Source organism: Callorhinus ursinus, unplaced genomic scaffold (genome assembly GCF_003265705.2).
Source record: "Callorhinus ursinus isolate GAN/ISIS: 27379988/994484 unplaced genomic scaffold, GSC_fseal_2.0 scaffold51, whole genome shotgun sequence".
In the NCBI taxonomy this organism is placed as follows: domain Eukaryota; kingdom Metazoa; phylum Chordata; class Mammalia; order Carnivora; family Otariidae; genus Callorhinus; species Callorhinus ursinus.
In genome coordinates this window covers 1005814-1028047 of record NW_027397113.1, presented here as the reverse complement: position 1 = coordinate 1028047, position 22234 = coordinate 1005814, and the positions used below count along the sequence as shown (strand labels likewise).

At 60.9% G+C, this 22234-nt stretch overlaps 2 protein-coding genes across 7 annotated transcripts in view; both read left to right on the top strand.

Moving 5' to 3' along the window:
- The window catches only part of NAP1L4 (nucleosome assembly protein 1 like 4), a 45166-nt gene extending 35867 nt beyond the window's left edge, over positions 1 to 9299 (top strand). For 5 of the 6 annotated variants that reach the window (XM_025878978.2, XM_073883331.1, XM_025878979.2 and 2 more), the window contains 3 exons: positions 2323 to 2352; positions 2766 to 2822; positions 8106 to 9299. In XM_025878978.2, the coding sequence (XP_025734763.1) occupies positions 2323 to 2352; positions 2766 to 2822; positions 8106 to 8144 (126 nt within the window). In that variant the 3' untranslated portion in view covers positions 8145 to 9299. Of the gene's footprint in view, positions 1 to 2322; positions 2353 to 2765; positions 2823 to 4613; positions 4648 to 8105 lie in introns of all 6 variants that reach the window. The other variant, XM_025878982.2, reaches the window with a different exon arrangement.
- A 10160-nt stretch (positions 9300 to 19459) lies between these two features.
- PHLDA2 (pleckstrin homology like domain family A member 2) lies at positions 19460 to 20485 on the top strand. The gene is made up of 2 exons (XM_025878896.2): positions 19460 to 19919; positions 20156 to 20485. Exon 1 carries the CDS (start codon positions 19513 to 19515, stop codon positions 19906 to 19908), a length of 396 nt encoding a protein of 131 aa, XP_025734681.1. The 5' UTR covers positions 19460 to 19512; the 3' UTR covers positions 19909 to 19919; positions 20156 to 20485.
- The last annotated feature ends 1749 nt before the right edge of the window (positions 20486 to 22234 follow it).

Here is a 22234-nt window from a genome sequence, read left to right as displayed (position 1 = left end):
GCCAGGCTGCGCAGGCCCCTTTTTCTCTCTCCCCCACCTCCCTGCTTGAGCACAGCCTCCCTAGCTGTCCTTTGACGGTCACCCGAGGTAGTTCTCCATCATAACCCAGGCTCGGCTCACCGTCTTCTTGATTTGTGGGAATAAAGTTTTGTTTTATAGTGTGCAGTTAGTAGTATGTTTCAGATACTTATTCCCTTGCTTTTAGAGCTCTTAGGTTTCCTGGGTGGTTCTAGGTTTCCTTTCTAAGCGGTCTGTTGAGGTTTCAGATGGGCAGCAGGAGCCGGGCAGGTTTGAGCTGCTTAGCGGCCAGAGCAGTGAATGCCTGCTTCTCATGTTTTCTGTGCTGATGGTCCCAGCCCGGGGGCATGGCCTGTCCAGTGTGTGTGAGCTGTGTGGTCTGAGACTCGTTCACTTTGGAAAGGCTGTTCGTCCATCCCTGGGCCAGGAGGGGGTTGTGGGCAGGAGAACATGCAGCACACACGTCGGCGTAGTGTTGGCTCGTCGGAGCCCTCAGGTGATTGCTAAGGCTTGAGTCGGCACGGCAGACTGTACACCAGCACGGTCTGTGGTGGCGGAGCTGTCTTCGGCCTGCTCTGTCCAGTGTGGTGGGACTGGCCCCACGTGACGTTCGAAGATGTAGAATGAATCTGTTGACAGCTGTGGAACTGCATGGTTCCACTTTATTTAATGTAGCCCCAAAGATCTAGTGACTACACACACTGGAAAGCGTATCTCTAGACCAGCGGTCTTCCCTCCACACTTTTTTGATCATACGCCCATCCGTTTTAAAACGTGACTGTGCAGTTTATATATATTTATTTACTTAAGATACAGGCAGAGTGAGTGGATAGTACTGGTGAGCGGTGCAGTGCTCTGCGTGTCCTCTGTGTGTCCTCTGTCTATATGTGTCCACGCCCAACACCTCCGATGCAGGTGCTGCTGCCCAGCAGTGTCGTTGAGGGGTTACGAGGGGGCACCCCACTTAGGCCTGCTGAGACCAGCGTCTTGACTTCACCACTCACGGCTGTAGTGACTCTGATGGCTTGTCGGGCTCTTCGGAGAACACCTGTTGGCACCATTACTTAGTGCACGTTGGCATAGAGGTAAAGTTGCAGGGGTCTGATGCGTTGGAAACCTGCACAAGCACTCCACGTCGTTGTAGAAGGAAATGGAGCTGGGGGTGCTGGTTCTGTCTTCCATATTCTCTCGGCTCGGCTTGCAGGTCCCACGGGCTCTGTACCCCGACTTAGCGACCCCTGCTGTACATCAGTGTGAGATGTGTTTGCCACAGGACCCTCCAGGTCCAGAGTGAAATGATCTGAGAACCTCAGAAAATCCGCGCTTGAGCCTGTTTGAGGCTAGTTCAGTCTGAGCGAAAATGTGATTGGCTGCAAGACAAGGTTTGCCTAGGTCTTTCCCTGTCAGAGGCTGGAAAGGGCACTACTGGGGCATGCTTGGACCCCTGACGGCCCAGCTGGTGCAAGAGGGTGCGCGTGCTGGGCCTGGTGCCTCAGCTGGGCCCCACCAGCCCTCAGGCCCGTACGAGTTCTGTGTGAGCTGTCGCTAAGGAATATATGTGTGGGCTCCAATAAGAAAAATGTTCTTAAGAAAAGCGTGGTAAATCTTTAGGTCTCTTGTGTCATGCAGGTGATAGTGATAAGGTTTGTTTTGTTTTGTTTTGTGTTTGGTCTTGATCTGCGTCTGATAGGTGGAGTTTGAGGGAGAGTCTGACCTGTGATGTCTTTGGACCTTGAAGAAATTCATTCAAGACCAACTGACCATAGTGTTGGGGTTTTCTTCTATACACTTAAACACCAAGGTTTTATCACATTTCTAATGTGTAAATATTTACCCTTGTACGAGTTAAAAAAATACCGTTGAAATTCGTGTGTCTGCGTAGTAGAATCATGCTCCTGGTTTACATTAGATCAGCCGCCCCCCCCGGCGGCCCCGGTACGTGCTCATGCTGACCGCCTCCTTTCTGCGCCCTTCCCCGTCCTCAGGCCTTGTTTTGTGTGGTTTGCAGGTACCCGGCGTCCTATCAACACCGCGGGGCTCTCGAACAGGCGGCCCTGCGGCGCTGGCCCCGGCCCGGCCCACAGTGTTGGGGTCGAGGAGCCCAGTGGCCGACTGTGGCCACCCCCCCCCCCCCCCCGCCCCCAGACGGGCCTGGAGCGGGTGCTGCCCTCTGCCCAGAAGCCAGGCTGCAATTCCGCGGCCCCCAGGCCTGCCCGGCGTAGGGCGGTTGACAGGGACCGTGCCTGGGCCAGGCTGCCCTCCTGCTTTCGAGACCTAAATCTTGTTTCCTTTTTCCTTTTTCAGTTTGAAGAGGGTGAGGAAGGAGAGGAGGAGGTAAGACACGGCAGACGTGGAGAGTCCTTCCCCTGAGGCCCCGCTAGGCTGCCTCTGCTAGAGCGGACGGCCGCCCGTCATGCCCGGTTTGGGTGGAGCTGCCTCAGGGCCTCCACGCGGTTGAAACGGGGGGCGGGGGGGCGGACACTGCAGGTGCTGTCCCTGCGTCCCGTTGTTGACCCCGCGGTCGGCCTGTGAAAACCGGCCGAGGGAACGTCGGTTGAACAAACAGCTCGCGTTTTCAGCGTCGCGTTCATGTCCGTTACCGCTGAGAGCAAAGAGGAGCCCACAGACCCGTGGCCCAGGAGGGGCCCGCTCACGTGCGGACGGCGATCGCTGCTTTCCCGCCGGAGCCCGGGCCGGCTCCGCAGGGGCTTCCGCCGCGTGTTGAGCTCGCTCTCACCCTTTCGCAGGAGTTGGAAGGCGACGAGGAGGGGGAGGACGAGGACGACGCCGACGTTAACCCTAAGGTCAGTCTTGGGGGCCCCCCCCCCCCGGGGGGCCCTGGCCCCCCCCCCGGGTGCGGCCCCCCCCCGCCTGGCCGCGCCTGTCCTGCTCTCGTCCGAGCACGGAGAACGGGCCGGGGACGGGCTCGAGCCACCCCCCCGTAGGACTCAGTGCCCGGTGTGCGGCCGGCGGAGGCTTGCCCGGCTCGCTCGTGAGCGCGTCCAGGGGAGCGGCCTTCTCTCCACACCTTCAGTCCTTTCGGGGGAAGGGCTGCATGACGACACGAAGGAGCTGTGTCTTCTGTTTATTTTTGGAAAAGGTATAAAGAAGTAAATTTGGGGGGTTATTTTTTTTTTTTAAAGATTTTATTTATTTATTTGAGAGAGAGAGAGAGAATGAGAGATAGAAAGCACGAGAGGGAAGAGGGTCAGAGGGAGAAGCAGACTCCCCGCTGAGCAGGGAGCCCGATGCGGGACTCGATCCCGGGACTCCAGGATCATGACCTGAGCCGAAGGCAGTCGCCTAACCAACTGAGCCACCCAGGCGCCCTGGGGGGTTATTTTTTTAATGAACAGAGTAATAAAACTGTAGACATAGTTTTACAATTGCCTTTGGGCTGAGAATATTCGGAAGCTACGTCTAATATCTCCAGTCATTGAAAGTGAACTAGGAAGCTTTAAGAAAACAAAAACTGAGGAGAATGGGCAACCCCATTAATTTTACCTGAAGGCCTGAGTGTTTACTGATGGCAGATCAGCTTAAATGAAGGCACTTGGTCACCTGACACATCCCTTAAATCCAGAGCTGCTTTAATGCAGTCCTCGGGCTGTAGGAGGCCGCCCTCTTGTTTGCGAGCGTGACGTCTGTAGCTCACTGCGTCGTCGTGGGCTGTCAGAGCACTGAGCTCCCCTGCCGTGTGTGACCTGGATCCCAGTTTAACTAGACAAGTGTGTGTTTGTCTGCCCTCCGTTTTTGCCCCAAGTGGAATGTGCACTAAATGTGAGTGTAATAACCCAGCCCTGTTTTTGTTTGTTTTTTAACACCGAATGTTTCTGTAAATGCATGCTTTATTTATAGTTCAGCTCCTTCTAGAGAAGAATGGGAGGTGGGTTTCAAACTTAAAACGTACCCTGTAAATACTCCTCGGGACTAAGCTCACAGAAGTGCTCACCTCTGCACAGTCAGCCTGTCCAGCATGGGGGGCCTGTGGGGCAGGCATCCCTGTGCTCGGCTCCGTGACACGTGGTCCCTGGCTCAGGTGGCTCGCCCTGGGCAGTTGGGGGCTGCCGACAGGCACACTCACGGTTTGGATTCCAGAGCAGACCGAGGGCGGTTCGCGGTGGGAGCTCCGTCACTCCGTCCCTTGTCGCTGCCTTCTGTTGTTTGTCCTTTTCTGTTTCCTGACACATCTGTTTTCTGGAAGCGCGTTCTCTCACCAGTCGTCCGGCACCGTAGAGGGTTGTCCGGACCGGCGCTCCCGGGGTCTTCGTGTGTGCTGTCGGGGGGGGGGGGGGCTGATAGACGGGTCGCTGGTGGGAGGCGCGAGGACCGCCAGCCCTGCGCAGCCGGAAGGGCCCGAGTCTCATCCTTCAGAGGGGTTGGTCATGTCAGAGTCTGCGCACAAGGAGGCAAACGAGGGAGGAGGGATTTTTTGGTATTAAACGTATAGATGTGGTGGGTTGGGGTTGCTCATCTCAAGCTCGAGAATTTGTAGCCCTTTTTGTCATGAGAAAGTGGCTGTTTCTGCCTGTATAATTTTGTGCATTTTGTTTTCTTTCATGCTGACACTTCCTTTCAATTTTTTCCCCATTTAGGTGTAATTTTTGTCTGTTATTCATGCATTTTTAGGTAAGGTGGAATTCCATTCATTCCTAATCCAATCTTCTGATCTGTGATTTGTAACAGTGCCTTACTGTGACTTGGTGGACAGAGGGGAGGCTGCTGGGCAGGCACACACTGCGTGTGCTAGACTGAACACGTGGCTTTCGGAAGAATAGTAGTTTCATGCAGGTGTCCGTTGTGTGTACTTCTAAAACTGAGCATCAGAAACTACATTTTAGGCTCCTGCTTCCTGAGCCTAGTGTTTGTTGCTGACCGAGTCAAAGGCGTGACTGGTGTGGCATTTTTACTGGGGACGGGCCTGCCCTCCAGGAAGAGCACAGGGTGCGAGGGGCCTGGGAGGTGGGCACTGTGTGGTCTTCCTGAAGACCGTGTTGTGGGGGCCGTGCTGGGATCAGCTGCACCCTGTGCGGTTGGAAGCAGCCGCTGTGCCGTTTCTTGATGTGTCTCTGTCGATTGTTTCTGCTTTTTAAATTCAGGTGTGGTGCAGACCGGTAGGTCATAAAGCCCTACCTGAACTTTGAATGTGCTGGAGTTAGTGTCCCAAAAGCTGCGGTGTCTGTGTGGTGTGGTCCTGTGCGTCGTTGGGGTGCTCTGACCAGGTGGGGATAGAGCTGGGTGCTGCCCACCCGTCACCCCTTCCCCCCCGCCCCAAGGCGTGGGCCATTGCAACTCCGTTCCAGCAATCAGCTCCCTCCCTTGTGGGACGCTGTCCTCCTGGGGGCCAGGGGGCAGTGGTGAGAAGATGCCACGGGGGGCAGGTGCTGTGATGTTCATCCCCGGGAAATGGCAGGGGGTTCCGGGGGCCGTGCTGAGCAGCCTCAGCCGGTGCGTAGAGCAGGGCCCGTGAGAGCTGGAGCCTGAGCTTACCGCCGCGGCCGGCGTGCTGGTGCTGATGGTCGTGCAGGCTGCAGGCGTTGGAGAGTCTCCACATGGCCTTCCTGTCTGGCTCTTGTGGCCTCGCTCTCATAGAGAACTACGTGGTAGTACGGCTGCCTCCTGGCAAGGCAGCATCGTAACCAGGGGAGACGAACAGACACCGTGGATCCTGTGTTTAAGGAGTCGGGGCTGATCGTTGACGTGCGAGCACGACCATGTGTTCGATTACTCTTGATTCCCGCTGCCCCACTTGTCTGAAGAATGTTCCCCGCAAGCCCCACTCTCCCACCCTGCTAGTCACGGGGAAGCATCCCTAACCTGTTCAGCCTGTGTTTCTAGGACAGGGGGACCCTCCTGTGGCGTAGCCACCGTGAGCAACATGGCGCTGTAGCCCCTCAGTAGTGTCATCAGATCCTTGTCAGGGGCCCAGCCGCTCCAGTGCAGGGGTTCCCTCCGCGGTCACGCAGGCCCTTTGTCCCCGGCTGTGTGCCCCTGGGAAGCTGTGGTGGCCAGCTGTGTGCTTGGTGGCTTGTTTTCCCCCCTTCTTGGGCAGTTGTCCTCTGTTAAAACTTGGCTTTTAAATGGCTCCATGACAGGCAGGATTTGGGCTGTTAGTTTGTGCCTTGGAAACACCCCACTCCTCTCCCGTGATAGTCAGGGGTATCGAGTGACCAAGCTGCCATCAGACTTGGTGGCCTGAGACCAAGGATGCCGGGGCATAGTTGTAGTCCTGTTTTGGCCTGTGTCACAGGCTGAAAACCAGTGGTGTCTTGTTGATAAATTTCACGTCAGAAGCTTCGGGGTTCTGTGTTGACTTTACAGCCTAGGACTTGTGTCCATGTGGATGCTCTCCCCAGAGGTGGGGCCGCTTGCCTCCCTGCCTGCCTGGGGAGCTCTCAGGCCCCGTTGCCTCCAGCAGGCTCTATCCCCCAGGCTACTGAACGTACTTTAAACAAATGGGTAATATGTTCTCCTGGTTAAAAATAAGCATATGAAATGATTCAGACAGCGTATTGTAAATCGTGTCACGCCCGATTTTGCGAAACGCTGTATGTGTGTAACTCATCCGCATACGGAAGGGTGTAGCAGGAGGAGTCCCGTCCTGTGCCACCTGCCCCGTTCCCACCACGTCACCCTTCAGGACTTCCTTAGCTCCAGCTTCTCTAACCCACTTCCTTTTTGCAAATACAGTTGTGGAAACACAGCACATTTCTCCCCTCACCCTCAAAAAGCTGCCTGCTCCCCCTCCCTGTCCCCCTGCTGCCATGGCCACACGGCTGGGGCCTCCTCCCTTCCCCAGCCACTCCCGACAGCCAGTAGTGGCTCCTTGCCTTGGCCACCAGCCTGAGCTGCCTCCAGATCCACAGTTTGATCTTGATCTTTTCCTGCCTGGATTTATCATCAGACGTGTTTTGTTTGGGGGCCTGGGTTCTTTAGCAGTATTTTAGATGAGCACGTGACACCAAGGCCAGGACCCTCTCCCAGAGTGGTCTGCTGCAGGGCAGAGACCTGGGGGCTCCCGGCCGCGTCCCTGTGCTCTTTCCATGAGACTTTCAAATGAAGAGCTGAGACCAGGGTCCAAGATCATGGTTTTGTTTTTATGCGTCCTTAACACATAATTTTTTTCATACCTTAAATGTGATTTCCCAGAGAATGGAGTCCCAGCCTCAACCATAGAAGGTATTGTGTTACGTCATCCCCGATGTTTGAGGTTTTTTTTTTTTTAGACTCTGTAGGCTTGCCCAGATTGTATGAGAGTAATTTGTAATCTTGGCAGCCAAGAATCAGAGGCCACTGATTAGTAGACGTATTTGCCGGGAAAGATTCGTGGTCTGGTAGTGTCTGTCTCTCAGGCTGTTGCTGGCCTCCACACAGAATGCGTGGGGCTGCCGGATGTGCTTTAAATGGTGTGAGCTGTGTTCGATTGCACTGAAGTGAATGTGCGCCTCTGTTGGGGGGCGTGATCTCTCCCTGCTACCTCTCCGGAAGGATAGACTGCCCACTTCGGGAGGGGCTTGGGGAGGCCCGGGGCTGTGTGTGGAGCTGTTGGTGTGGCCTCCCCCCCGCTGTGGGCTGCTGGTGCATCCCGCAAGCAGAGAGCACTCTGGAGGCCTTGTCCCAGGGCCGGCGGGGCTGCTCGGCCGCCTCTGGCCCACCCTGCAGTGCCGCCTCTTCATTTCAGGTGCTGAGCCTGCCTTAGGGGTGGCAGGGCACAGAAAGGGGAGCGGCTGCTGTGTCACGTGGGCAGGGTTGGGGGGTTGCCCGAGGCTCTGGAGGCTGCAGTGCGGCTTTGGAGCGCAGGCTCCCGACACAGATGAGTCTGTGACCCTGAGGCGCTCCTGCTTCCCGGTGCCTGGCCTGTGACTTACACTCCTGGGCATGTCTCGGAACAAGAAAGGCAGCCCTACTGAGACTTTGTTTCTGGGAAGCTGAGTGATTTCTTGTTACTTTTGTAAAAGTACGTTTGCAGTAACCATTTTTTCAGTAAGAAGGAAGGCAGTAAATTGAGTCTAGGTTTGCATTGTTGGTTGGAGGTACCGGCTTGATGACGTTGGTTCCCTACAAGTCCTGTCTTCTCTCGTTGACAGAAGGAGCCCAGCCAGCCGTCCGAGTGCAAACAGCAGTGAGGAGCGAGCACCCCGCAGGTGTGGCGTCGGGACACGTGGCGGCCGCGCCACCGTATGGGCAGTGCTTCCTTCTAACTTGTTCTCGAGTGCATGATTTTGACTTTAACTTTTCCTTTATCCTAATTATTTTGCTTAACCTGTACAGTGGCAACTTAAATGCGTTTCAGAAATAGGAGGTTTGATTCCAGCACCCTCTACGGCCTTGGGTGCAGCTCAGTGGACTTTCCCAGGCCCGGCCTTCAGGAGGGCCCCATAGACCCCAGGGGGAGGGGGCGGCAGAAGGTCAGTCAATGCCAAGGGCAGATGTCTTGGGATGTGGTTCCGGGGCACGTAGAACCAGTCACATCGCTCCGCAGTCGGACTGGACGCTGCCTTCACTTGAAGAAACCCACGCGCTTTGTGTCTCCCACCACGTGGTCTCCTGTGCTCTAACGGTCTCAGAAGAGCTGTGTAGAGTAGGGTCCTGTTCTCTTTAGAGCGTTCTTTCTCTGGTTCTGTCTTCCTCAGGGTGGGGTAGGGGTTGTGGTGCACCCCAACCCTGAGGCGTGAGTGTTTGTGGTTCATCTTCGTATTTATTTATTCTTCCCTGCTAGTGAGGGCTTGGGACGCATGCTGTCACTTGTCCTTACACTTTCTGAAACCATGTGTGTGACCTGGTGACTTGCCAGGCGGGAGTGGTGGTGGCTCCCAAGAGAGTGAGGCCTGTGGAGAAGGAGCCTCGCTCCATCCTGCCCACGGCTGAGGGCAGGAGCTCGTTTTCACGACATACAGACCACCCGGCTTTTGGGGTGGGGTGCGGGGTTGTGGGCCGAGTGCCGGGGTTTGCCAGGCTTCTGTGGTGAGGGGCCAGGGCTGGGAAGCACTGCTTTCCTTCTAGTGTGGACACGTCGAGTCTTGCTTTCTCAGTACCCCCACTTCTTGGCCCCATGCTCATCTTGTCTTAAAAGCCCTGGGTTCAGAGCGACCTGTTCTTGGCTGGCGTGTGGGGTTTCCGAGTGTGTGACCATAGTCTCTGGCAGCCGGGGATGCTGTGTCCACACTGTGTCCAGGCCTGTAGAGTGCTCAGCCTTACTTATAACACATTTGTAACTGAATACAGTGTTTTCAATTTGTACAGAATAGTTAGAATATTCTATTAAAGTTGTGAAACATGAACCCAGCTCTGTGCACAGTCTCTCTGTGGGAGGACCTGGTGGGAGGATCGGGTGGGGGCATTGACACCTGCCCCCACCCGGCAGCTCTGGGCTGTGGTTGCGCGTCCTCTTGAACTGCACATGTAGAGTCCTGTGGATGGGCAGACCCGGGCTTCAGGCCTCTGCTTTTCCGTGTCAGCCAGTTCTTAGGAGGCGGCTACGTTTAGTTTGCCCGTTAGGCCTGCAGACCCACTTCACTGTCAGGGTGGGCTTGGGGCCCCCCGGGTTGGGCCCTTTGCTACCTCAGGAACGTGTCTGCTCTCCCCCAGGAGTGCGCCATTTCTCAAAAGTTTGTGGGGCTGTACCTCCCAGATCCAGAAGGTTCCAGGAGGGAAAATTGCTGCATAAAGGCCACTTTTCTGGTGGAACCTCCATTCCTTGCTAAGAGGGGAGCGCCCTCCCCCCCCGCCCCCGAGACACCTGTTGCACAAGCCCTGTGCACGGTACCTGGCCGGGGGTGGGGGGGCGGTACAGGCACCAGGCGGAGGCAAGCACACAGCTGCTCCTCCCGCGGCCCAGCTGCCGGTGCCCAGCTCGCCAGGTGCCTGTCTGGGGGGCCTGGTTCTCCCTGGGAGTGGCCACGAGAAGGAGCAGGAAGTGCTGCACAAGGTTTAGGAATAGCCCTGCTTCCAGCGTGCCCCAGCCAACTAGAACCAGAATGTTCTCGGTTCTTGAAGTACCTGTGGGTAAACCCCCCCGTGGGCCTGGCCCCCCACCCCCCACCCGAGAAGCCTGTGGGTGCCAGGCCTGCCTTGTTCCTGCTGACACAGATCGAGAACCCCATCCCCGGAGGGCAGTCTGCAGAGATGACGGTGCGCGCTGGGAGCATCTCTCGAGGATGGGCCCCCGGACCTCCAGGGCAGCTGCTCGTCCCTGTGGACCCAGACTGGTCAGGGGCTCCCCAAGTTCTCCACATGTCCTGTTTCCCTGGAGCGTCCAGAATGAAGCTGTTTATAAACCGTGGCTCACGAGTAACTGCAGGATGAGCAGTGATTGCACAAAATGATGTGCTTGGGTACTTTGCAGGAAATTTGTGGGGACGGTTTCAACTCTGGGAGGACCCATCCTGCCGGCCCAGGGGTCACTCCGAACGTGATCTTTCCTCTCCCGCTGGCTCCTCACCCTCAGTGGGTGACGGCCCCCCACGTTCACTGTGAAGCACCAGCAACCGCTCAGCCTGGAGGCTGCTGGACCTCGCTGAAGAAACGGGCATGTGAGAAGAGCCCCCTCTGATGGGCACAGCGCCGGGTGATGGGAGCCAAGGAGACGGGCCAGGGGGCAAACTCTGTTAGAGCTTTCTCTGGCCGGCAGTTGCTAGGGCTTCACCAGAAGTTGGTGCGCATTATCTGGGCCGGGAGTCCACGCCGTGCGTGTGTGCGGAGCACGTGGCCAGTGTGTGCTGTGGCGATTTGGGATGACAGGGTAGGGGGAGCCCATCCCTTCCCTCGGAGACCAGCCGAGTCAGTGCCCACCTGCCCATGGCGGACGTGGGGCGGCCAAGGACGGGTGTCCGTGTGCCTGTGGGGCATACCCCTGAGAGTCTGGTGCTTAGGAGCAGGTCACGGCCAGCCGCGTGTGGGTACGCACTTGCGCGCTCACATACACAGCACTACCTTCGGAGTCTGAGCTGACTGGGAAGCTGGAGAGAGCGGCTGGGCACCTGGGGTCAGTGGGAGGGAAAATTGGGCGTTCTGCCTGTTGGCGGTCACATGCATGGTGGAGGCGGCCCCAGGCGTGTTTTCTTGTCAGACCAGCACAGATGGACGGCGGGAGGGGTGTCTGGGTTGTGGCTGTCTCTGGAGGCCCTGGGTTTTATTTCCCTGCAGGATTCTAAGAAGAATCCTGTGAGCAGGCCACACCCACCCACCCCCCACCTCCTGGGTGGGCTCCGTCACAGGGCTGGGTACCTGTGGCCTCTGGGGCCTCAGCCTGGTGCTTGGTGATTCCAAGTGTATTTGGATAGCAAGACTCCAGCTCGAAGCCCTGAGAAGCTGTGCCTTCCCCACTGTCCCCTGTGGCACTGCCTCCTGGCCTGTCCACGAAGCTGTCCTCAACCTCAGCCCTGGGCAGTCACAGGACAGGGAAGGCAGGCTCTCCACTGGCCATGGAGCCTGGCACCCGTTCTCCATCTGGGCCTCTGCTGGCACCTGAGGTTCGTTCAGGCCTTGCTGCGTGCACCGGAAAGGCATAGAGCCACCAGGGGCAGCAGGGAAGGTGGCACTTGCAGCAGCTCTGGGTGGTTGCTGGCTCTGCACGGGCCAGGCCTCTGTCCCCACTGACCCCCTGAATTGCCTGGAGCCAGGCCTACCGGCCCCGGCCCTCACCTTTGGGTCCCCCTTCTGGGCCGGGCCGTCACGATGCTTCTTTCAGAGAGTTCCGGTGAGCATCCAGGGCCACCTCCTATCCCCCATGGCTTCTGCGGCCCGCACCCTCCCTTCCTCCTTGGACTGACCGTCCTACTCAAGACTGCTCGCTCAAACTTGGGCGGAATCAGGTGGCTGCCTCTGGTGTGCCCACCTCTGCACCCTGACTTCTGGGGGCAGCTCGGCCCTGTCCCAGCAGAGTGCACGCCCACCGTGGAATGGTCCCAGCCTTGATGGGGTGGAGCCAGACACTTAAGATGTGTTGTTGTGGCTTCCAGAGGCTGCACCACAGAGGGGACTGCTGGGGGCAATGGGAAATAGGAGCTCTCGGAACTGCTTTGCTTGGGAGTGTCTGGTTGTATGTGTGTCAACTGTGCCTCCCTGAAGCTGTGGTTTCAGAAGTGCCCCCAAATGGGGGTCAGTCCACCTAAAATTCTGGTTTTCCCTTGGGTAAGTTAGGAATTGTAGCCACCCAGGGCCAGGTCCACAGCTGTGGCGGGCGGCTCAGTGTGTCCACATGCCCCCTCATCTGCAGCACCTGCCCCACCGTGGCGACCAGTCTGCTCTCATGGGGCCAGGGCCAAGCAGAGCCCTGACCCACAGGCCAGCGGTCCCACTCCCCGTAGGTACCAGGCTGAGTCAGCCCGGTGCCTTGTGTTCCCAGAGGGCACCTGGGCCTGGGCAGGCTACGCCAGGCGTTGCCCCAGCAGGAGGACCAGGCCAGGCTGGGGGGTGAAGCCCAGACCTCACCCAGCCTGTCCTGGTGATAGTGCTGGCCTCTGGCCCGCCCTCTGCTCAAACGGGTCTTCCCTGGCTCCTTCGCCCCCGAGTGCCCGTGGGTGACAACACGAGGTGGGCTGTGGAGGAGGCCCAGGGCTGGCCATGGGAGACATGCCCTCTGACCTGGCCTTCAACACCCTGAGAGGGGCTCCGCCGGAGAGCACTCCCCCCCGTGTGGGCCACCCTCAGCTCCCTGCCGGCCGACCCAGCCTTCAGCCGCACCTGAACTTCGGTCGCTGCCTTCACGTTCTCGAAAGCAGAAGGACTTCCCATCTTCCTTCCTCTAGAGGCACAGCCACGTCGGGGGTTGGGGGAGCCTGAGGGACCCCAGACCCAGTCAGTGGGCCTCCCACCCACCAGGAGATGCTGACAGGCAGGAGCCCCCAGTGGCAGGACCCCTCCTCAGCTGACCCTGGCTGAGCTTTCGGTTCTTCTGACTTTAGTGTGATCGACCAGGCGCTTTATCTGCCTGGGACCCTTGTCACAGCCCCTGAGGCTCAGAGGCCGCAGTGGCCAGCGGAGGCTGCACTCCCGGCAGGCTCTGACCCTGGCCGCCAGGAGGGTGAGGGCCAGACACCTCCGTGAGGCCGAGTCACCTTGGTGCACCTGGGTGGAGCCCCTGTCCGCCCCCACGATGTCCCTATGGTGCCATTTGCGGGGGCCAGCCTGGCCCAGCTGACTCAGCTCAGTGAGGGTGGCGGCCGGATGTTACTTTCCCTGACAGCCCAGCAGGCCTGCCTCACCCTGCCGGGCTTCTTACAGGCCCTGGAGACATGGGGCGGACATGGGTAGAACCAGTCACATCGCTCCGCAGTCGGACTGGACGCTGCCTTCACTTGAAGAAACCCACGCGCTTTGTGTCTCCCACCACGTGGTCTCCCCCGGCCGGCCGACATCCTCCATGGACTCCTCCTTCCCCCACCCACCCCCCGGGCCAGGGGCTTCCAGAAGCCTGAGGAATATCAATCAAGTCTAAAGCTACCTGGGTCACAGCTTCTGCTTTGGAACACGGGGAGAACCCCCCTTCCCAAAGCATTCATCCAGGGCAGGGCCACCCACGCGGGTCCTCCCCATTGCCTGCCAGCGTGGAGGCAGCCTGGGGTGGACTGTGCACTCTGTGGGTACAGGGAGGGCCCTGGGTCCCAAGCTGCCCCCATTTCTGGCAGGGGCCGGAAGATCCCAGCAGAGCTGTCGTCCCGGAGGGGAGAGCCGAGCAGAGGAGGCCCAGCCCTGGGAGGAGGACAGGGAGGAGCCGAAACAGGTCCGGAAGGTGCGGGGCTGGGGTTCACCATCAGGCTTCTGGCCTTCAGACCTGGGAGGCCATAGATGTGTGTTGCTCCAAGCCATCCAGTGTGTGGTCCTCTGTCGTGGGAGCCCCAGGACACTCACGGAGGTAGCTGCCGGCATCCAGGCAAGATGCTCAGAGTTGGGGGCGGCAGAGCGGGGGGGGGGGGATGGACGGGGCCTGGAGAAGGAAGCAGCAGAGGGGGTGCTGTCGGGGGGGGCACTGAAGGGCACTGTTTTGAGCATGAGACACTTGGGGTGGTTTGTGGGGGGCCGCTCATGAGTGTGGGGCCAGGTGATGGTGGGGGCCGCTTCCAGAGAGCCCGGAGACTGCAGGGCTCACAGCCCTCCCACCCGGAAGAGAGGCACCTCTGTCTCCCGCGGTTCCTCGACCACTCAGCCTCCAAGTCCACCTGTGCTGGGCAGCATTTCTGTCTGATTTCCAGACCCTTGTCCTTGCCTGGGGAAGGCCCGGTATACATCCTTGCAAACCCAGCTCAAAAGTCACCAGTGGTCTCCGGGAAGCCTTGACCTCACCAGCCAAAGCCAGCTCATGCCCCCACTCTGCTGGGCCACCTCTGCCACCAGACAGTGTGCCAGGCCGATGGGGGGCTGCCGGCAGCAGACCGCCGGGGACTGGCGGCCGTGTTAAGAGCCCGGGGAGGTTGTAACAGAGGAACAAACTGGGGTTCTGAAGACCAGAAGTACAAACCCAGGTCCCCTTGGCCCCTGCCTCCGTGGGCGCGTGGCCCCTCCTCCCTCTCAGAAGGACACTGGCCACATTCAGGGCCCACCCGGGGATAACCCGGGATGACCTCTCAAGGTCCTTAATGGCATCTTTTGTCACATTAGGTAATAACTTTTACCACATGAAGTTGCAGTCACATGTTCCATGGAGACAACACCCCAGGTTTTGGCCACCGGATTGGAGGAAAGTTGCATAAACGTAGGGCACTTGGCACGTTCAGGTGGGAGTGCGAGCTGGCCAGCAGGCGGTCGGTCAGCGGTCACGTTCCACACAGCAACTCCATGTCTCAAAGTCTGTGCCGGTGACCTTGTGCACGCGAGCGCGGAGTCTGGAGACGTTCGAGCAGCATCCTTACCGCTTCTGAGAATCACAAAACACGGCACAGCCTGAGCACCACGAGGGTGGGGAGATCGGGGGCGGGGGGCTGCCCAGGACGCGGGTGGAACAGAACAGTACACGTGCCGTGTCTCACTTCTCGGAAACACACCAGCTCCTACTGGACGCGTGTAAATACATTTCTTACATTGTAGCAAAAGACACATCAGTGTACCGCCTTCACTGGCTCTAAGCCCACAGCTCAGGGGCACCACGCACATTCACACCATCGTGCGGCCGTGCTCACCGCCTGCGTCCGGATCGTTTCATCCTCCCGGACTCCCAGTGAGACACCGACCCCCCTCCCTCCCCCGCGCCCACCGTCCACTGTCCCCCCGAGTCCCCGACCCCCATCCCTCCCCCGGCGCCCACCGTCCACTCTCTGTTCCCTGTGAATCTGGAGACTAAGGACCTCATGTGGGGGCAATCCTGCAGTATTTGTCCCTCTGTGTCTGGCCTGTCTCACTCAGCATCACGTCCCCCAGGTCCACCCACACTGTGGCAGGTGTCAGCGTGTCCCTCCGTGTTCAGGCTGAGTGACGGTCCGGTGTGTGGACGGATCACGTCTTGTGTATCCATTCACTTGTCACTGGACACAGGTTGCTTCCCATTTGGGGACCAGTCTGTCTGCCTGGGGGCAGGAGCAGGTGTTCCCTCAGGCAGGCTCCGCATGAATCCCGATTGGGACCCTTGGATAAATAATAGCAAACAGTCCACCTTTGGGGGGCGGGATGGGCAGGAGCCAGATGTCCCATCCGTCCTGTGATGACACAGCCCAGGGGGCCGCAGGGCTGACCACCATCCAGAGGGCGGAGGCCACAGCTTGTCCACCTCTGCCCTCCCTCCCTCCCTCCTTCCCTGTATTTCGGGCATTCCTTCTTTCAAGTTTCCAGAGAGGTCCTGTGTCCCCATGAACCAGGCCCTGGGCAGTCTCCCCCTCCCCTCTCCCAACCTGGCCCTGGCCCCCCACCCCAGGCCCCTCCCTGATTTTCTGGTTTTACTGACGAGCAAGCAGAGCCTCCAGTAACTTCAGTTGCTCTGAACAGAGTCACGTCTTTTGGATGGTGAGGTTGATGCTTTTTAGGCCCACATTTCCCAAAACCTTTCCTGAGCACCTGGGCAGGGCCCTGGGGGCCGCAAAGACGGAGACAAACTGCATTCCAGGAGCTGCTAGTGACCTCTAAGCAAGGTACTGAGGGATGAATAGGAGCTTGCCCGGGGCCCAGGAGGAGGGTGTTCTGGGTAGTGTCCGTGTTTCTCACTGGATCCTCAGCGTCTTGTGAGGCAGGCCCTACCTGTCCGACTCCAGCCGAGGGGCTCAGAGAACCAGAGAGAGGGACAGAGACACAGCTCTGCGGGGCCCGAGCCAGCCTGACAGTGAAAGCCTGGACGACACCAGCCTCCTGCCCTTGGGCCTCTCACTTTTCCCAGGCTCCCACTGGGAGGAGAGAGAAGGAGAGGCCTGAGTCACAGGCGGCAGCCAATGGGCTGTGTCATACTCAGGTCAGGTGGCATCAGGCCGCCTCCCAGGTGCACGGACCTCTCCCGCCCTCCTGAGGTTAACACCTGAGCCACCTCCGGGACCCCGAGGTCCAGCAGTTACGCAGTTGGTGGGAGCAGGCCTCAAGGCGTGTGCTGACAATCCGAGGGGACTTCCTGGAGGAGGCCAGGGGAGAGGGTCTCCCACGCAGGGGAAGCAGGGAGCCCCACCCCGGGGCTGTTCCTGAGCACCACCTCCCACAGGAAGAGGGTGGTATCGAGCCCGGGGCACCTGGCCCGCCCTGACGCACGGCTTCCTCACAGGCCGCCGTTCCCAGGCTGGTTGGGCAAGAGCCTCCGGGGCCCGGCCTCCCACTGCTGCACGGATGACCTCACGAGGGGCGTTTCGGAGAGGTGCCCTCCTTCTGTCTGGGCCATGCGACGTCCTCACCCAGCTGGACGGGACAGCGAGTGTCCCTGGCCGGATGTTTGGGGCCCAGTCTGTGCCTGGTGACAGGAGCGGGGGGGCCCCCCCCAGGCAAGCTGTGCGTGGATCCCAGATGCGACCCTTGGATAAATATTAGTAAACTTGGCTCCGACCTACTGTGCCGGACGCCACCCATGTGAGGCAAAGCCCGGCACGGCCCCTCCCTGTTCATTTGGGTGGGGCTCCTAACTGCCCCAGGGCTTGGGGTGCAGTAGAGTGGCTTCGAATCCCACCGGCTGGCAGTGGGACCTCAGCTGAGTCCCTAACTTCTCTGAGAGTCCCACTCCGTTCCCTGTAAATCCAAGAAAGTGACCCAGCAGCCCCCACCTTGCTGGGGTACCAACAGGGGCAGAGAGGGTGAAGGAGGCCCAGCACGTGCAGGTGTGGGGCCCCTGTCTCTCCAGCCAGCAGCTGGCCGTCCAGCACCCCCTGGCCAAGAACCCTGGTGGGCCGCAGCTCCCCACGGGGTGCAGGCCGAATCCACACCGCGGTCCCCACTGCCTGGCGGGAAGCCGTCTGCCTGGTGGGTCCTCTGGGCTCCTGGCTATCAAATGGCTCAGGGAGGGGGTTCCCCCGAAAGGTCCTCCCTTGGGGTTGCAAGGTCAGTGTCTGCTTCCTCATCATCCCTCCCAACTCCCTGCCCCGGAGGGTCCCCCAGATGGGCCTGCTCGGGGGCGGGCGCAGGGCCCTCTCCTTGGTCCAGGCTCATGCCACTGAGCAGCGAGCAGGAGTGGGCCGGCAGGTTCCCCGGGGCCTCTGCTGGAGGCGGGGGGTCCTCAGGCCGCAGGGCAGGGAAGCTGCCTGGGTGGGCCCAGCGCCTGACCCCCAACCCTCTGGGATTCCCACTCAGGCTGCCCTGCCCCGGGGTCTCCCTCCCAGGGAGGGGGCCAGGGCTGTCCACCCCCTATGACCGGCCCTCCCGGTTCCCTCTGACACCCACTTGCCAGAGCACCCCCCCCCCCCCGGTCACTGACCTGCCAGCGCTGCCCAGAGAGGCCTGGCCAGTGGGAGGCAAAGAGAGGCGGCCTCACATCACCTCACTGGGCCTCCGCTCGTTTTGGAGCCCCCCTACATCCTCCTCCTCCCCGCAGTCTGTTCCTCTGGCACCTCAAGCCCATCTCTGCTTCCCCCGGCCCTTCCAGCAGGTCCCCTCTTCCCTAAGGCCTTGCTTCTCCATCCGTGAAACGGGGCTGAGAAGAGCACCCCTCAGGGATGGGCCTCGCTGGGCAGCTCCGCAGGCACCACTCCCTCCCCTCGGGGTCCTTCAAGCCCTCCCCTGGCCCCATGGCCCTCAGGGCTCCTCTCCTCGGGGTCCTAGTCCAAGCCCCTCGTCCGAGCTGGTGACCCTGAAGGGCCGGGGCTCCGGACTGGCCTGAGAGGCCGGGGACTTCCCAAGGCGGCGCAGCAGGGGCGGCTGGGGCAGGGTGTTCAGCTCCAGGGCGGGCTTCCTGGACTCGGCCCTGCGCTTGGTCCTGGGCTCTGCCCTCACCAGCAGGAAGACCTTTTGAACCAGGGACCTGCATCTCCCTTTGCACCTGCCCTGCAAGCTTGTCCCCGCCCGCCAGGGGACTCAGGCCCTTCCTGTTGTTTGCAGTCCTTTCCCAGGGTCACAGCTAGGTGGGGGTGTTGGAAAGTGGGTGTCCTGGAGAGGCCCTGGCCGCCAGAGACCCCTTCTGCGACTCCACCCCCACCCCCACCCCTGGGAACCCGGGAGGAGCCAGCCATCACTCCTGCTCCCATAAACCCTTTAAAGGAAAAGAGTAAGTAAAAAGCCTGTCTGCCCGGCTGGAAGGCATGACTCAGCTGCCCCTCCGCCCTCTCCAGGCTGCCCCTCCAGCCCCAGCACAGAGCTTTCCGCACGCACAGGGCCTTCCCCACTGGGCTGTGCAGGCGGTGGGGGTCGCCCCCTGCCAGCCGCCAGGAGGGCGCAGGAAGGACAGGCCCCCAGGAAGGGAGGAGGCTCCCTCACGTTTATTGAGCTCCAAGGGGTGCTGTTCTAGCACTTTCCGTATGTTCCCCAATCTAACAAAAGTGTTACTGCCCCCATTTCACAGAAGAGAAAGCAGTCTCGCAGCACCTGCTCCAGGGGTCGGCCTGGCCCCGGGGGAGGGGGGGCGGGGGGGGGGGAAGACGGAAGGTCCTGCCACGGGCGGCCCGCGGGGGTGAAGGTGGGAGAGCAGGCCGACTGGGCAGGGCCATCGGAGGGTCTCCCCGGGAAGGGTCCTCAAGGCGTGGGATCGGCCGCGAGCCCTGGAGCGCCAGGACTAGCTGCTGGGGCGCCTGGGCGGTGGGTGTTCCGGCCCCGCCGACTCCCCGCCCTGGGCCGACCCCGTCCCACTGCGCTTCCTGGGGCTCCCCGGCCGTGAGTCACCGCGGGCAGGGCCGGCCGCAGCGCATTCCTCCGCGGGGCCGGCGTCCGGGGCGGGGTGGGGACCGCGAGTCACCCCACGGGAGGTACAGGAAAGCGGAGCGGGAGACCTCCGGCGGCCGCGGGCGGGCGGGGGCGTGGCCTCGGGGAAGGGGGGCGGGAAGAGGGGCGTGGTCTCGGGGGGGCGCGGCGGGGGCGGGACCGAGCGCAGGCGGGGCCGCATAAAGGCGGCGCCGGGTCCTCCTGGGCGCATCGCCCGCGCCGCCGCCGCCCGAGCGCGCAACCTGCGACATGAAGACGCCCGGCGAGGTGTTGCGCGAGGGCGAGCTGGAGAAGCGCAGCGACAGCCTGTTCCAGCTGTGGAAGAAGAAGCGCGGCGTGCTCACCCCTGACCGCCTGCGCCTGTTCCCCGCCGGCCCCGGCGCGCGCCCCAAGGAGCTGCGCTTCCACTCCATCCTCAAGGTGGACTGCGTGGAGCGCACCGGCAAGTACGTCTACTTCACCATCGTCACCACGGACCGCAAGGAGATCGACTTCCGCTGCGCGGGCGAGAGCTGCTGGAACGCGGCCATCACGCTGGCGCTCATCGACTTCCAGAACCGCCGCGCCCTGCAGGACTTCCGCAGCCGCCAGGAGCGCGCCGCGCCCGCCGCGCCCCCGGAGCCCTGGCCGGCCCGCGCGCCCTGAGCGCCGCCACGGTGAGTGCCGGCCGTCGGCGGGGCGGGGGAGGGGGGAGGTCCTGCCCCGTCGCGGGGACACCGTCGAGAAGGGGACCGGGTACCGCGCGACCGCGGCGTGTCTGGGCGCGCAGCCGGAGCCGTCGGGCTGGCTCCGGCCGCGTCGGGGCCCTGGGGGACCCACCGCGGGCCGGACCGGGACCCGCTCGGTCCCGGGCTGAGGCCCCGCTCCCTAACCGCCTCCTCCTCCCCCACAGGAGCCGCGCACTGGACGAGTCGGGCCCGACGCGGGGCCGCGCCGGCAGGAACCCCGGGGGTGCCCGGGGACTGCGGGGGAAACCTGGGCGGGCCGCCCACCCGCTGACCACAGTGAGGACAAAGGCCGGGAGCCGTGTCCCTGACCCACACAGAAGGATCTTCCCATGCGGAGCCACAGAGCCTCGGCCCGCTGAGCGGGCGCCTTAAATTATCAGACTATCTATGTATTTATTTTGATGGTTGTCATGGAACCGTCTGTCTTAATATTTCGTTTTTGCATCGATGTGTTCATTCCAAATAAACTACTTGATCTGTTCCCTTTTCTACCAGCCCAGGCGTGCTGCGGTGAGCTTCCTGCGGGGAGGGTTGGCGGCCCTTTCAGTGGGTGTAGGGGTGGGGGTGGGGAGAGCCGCCGCCCTGGCGTCTGAAGGGCAAGGGGAAAGCGCTCTGAATGAGCACAGTGTCATCTGCTGGGCTCTGTTCACACCCTCCTTGGCAAGCAGCCTCTCCCGAGGCTGGGAAGTGCCCCGAGGTTTGGCCCCCGCTGACTTCTGCTCCTGGGTGTGCCTCCGAAGGACGGAAGGACCGGGCCAGTGCTTGCTCAGGGAGGTCACTCACAAACTGCCTCATTGAGGTCAGTGCACCTCCTCCGACGAGCTGCTCCTGCCCGGGGCGACCCCAGCGGCCCCCACCACCCACATGCCACCTGTCTGGCAGCCCTCTGGCCGGAAGCCCTCAGCCCTCTGGGTGCCTGCCCCGCCATATGCTCCCCTTGACCCCACCCCACCCCATGGCGGGGCCCGGCGGCTTCTGGCGATCCGGCACCCGCAGTGTGGGACCAGTAGGGCGGCGGTGCTTCTGGGCGGGTGAGGGGAGGCCCAGCCGTTCCCGATGTCCGGCAGCTTCCACTCTCCCTGCCTGGCCGCCTCTGGGCTGGGCTGAGACACTGTGTCCTGGACACAGGGCTGCCCGTGGGGAGGACTCGGGAGGTGTGTTCCACCAGCCGGAAGGTCCGCTGGTGATGAGCAAGCCAGAGGACTGAAGAACAGGACATCGTTCTCGGCCTGTTGAGGGGAACTTCATTTCGGGGAACTTTCTGGCAGAAAGGATGCCACATGTGGGAGGCAGTGGCATGTGGAGTGAAGGACCAAAATTGGACCCTGATGTCTGTCACTCACACTGGACCCAGGGGAGCCCTGTGGGCCTCCTTGCTGGGTCCCAGGGCTGACTGGGGAGGGGCTGCCCCTTTGCTGGGAAGCTAGAGGAAAACCATTCCTCACGGGGCGCCTGGGCGGCTCAGTCCCTTCAGTGTCTGCCTTCGGCTCCAGTCATGATCCCAGGGTCTTGGGATCAAGCCCCGCGCCGGGCCCCCTGCGCGGCAGAGAGTCTGCTTCTCCCTCTCCCTCTGCTGCCGCTCCCCCGCTCATGCTCTTTTTCTCTCTCTCTCTGTGTCAAATAAACAAAATCTTAAAAAAAAAAAGGAAAGGAACCATTCCTTGCAAGGCATTTTCTCCTGAACACTACTTGTGGTTGGGGGAGGGGGTTCCTCCAGAGAAGTGGAGAGAGAGTGGCCCCAGGGCCTGCACTGGCCCCAGATGCACCCCCATCCTGCCCAGACCTTCAGAGGGACAAAGGGTCAATCAAAGAGTGAGAGCCCCATTCCCGGTGGGGTTCACACAGAAGCCGGTCTGGTCTGAGTTCTTGGGCCGGGAGGGTTGACAGACCTCTACTGTCTGCGGCCCCTCTGGTCGGGACCATGGAATTCTGGGGCTGGGGGTCCCGAGTTGTAATAGCCTGTTTTCCAGGCAGCCTGTGTGCTGGGGGGGGGGGGGGGGGGGGGGGTGACCTTCATGGTTTCAGGGTCACCTGCCCCCGCTGCTGGGATTGTTCTCTCTGTCCTGGTCATGCTGGCTTCCCCTGCCTGGCGCCCCTCTCCCTAGAGCAGGGTGGGGGGGTGAGGGAGGAGGAGGGTCGGTGCTCCCCAGTTCTCATAACTTCGTGCCTGGCTCCACCCACCGGGCTTCCCACCAGGGAGCGGGGGCCGGTTTCCTAGACCTCTCTCCAAGCCTTGAACTCCT

Excerpts from the sequence above, each read along its gene's own strand:
- PHLDA2 (XM_025878896.2), top strand. The coding sequence starts at position 19,513 with ATGAAGACGCCCGGCGAGGTGTTGCGCGAGGGCGAGCTGGAGAAGCGC.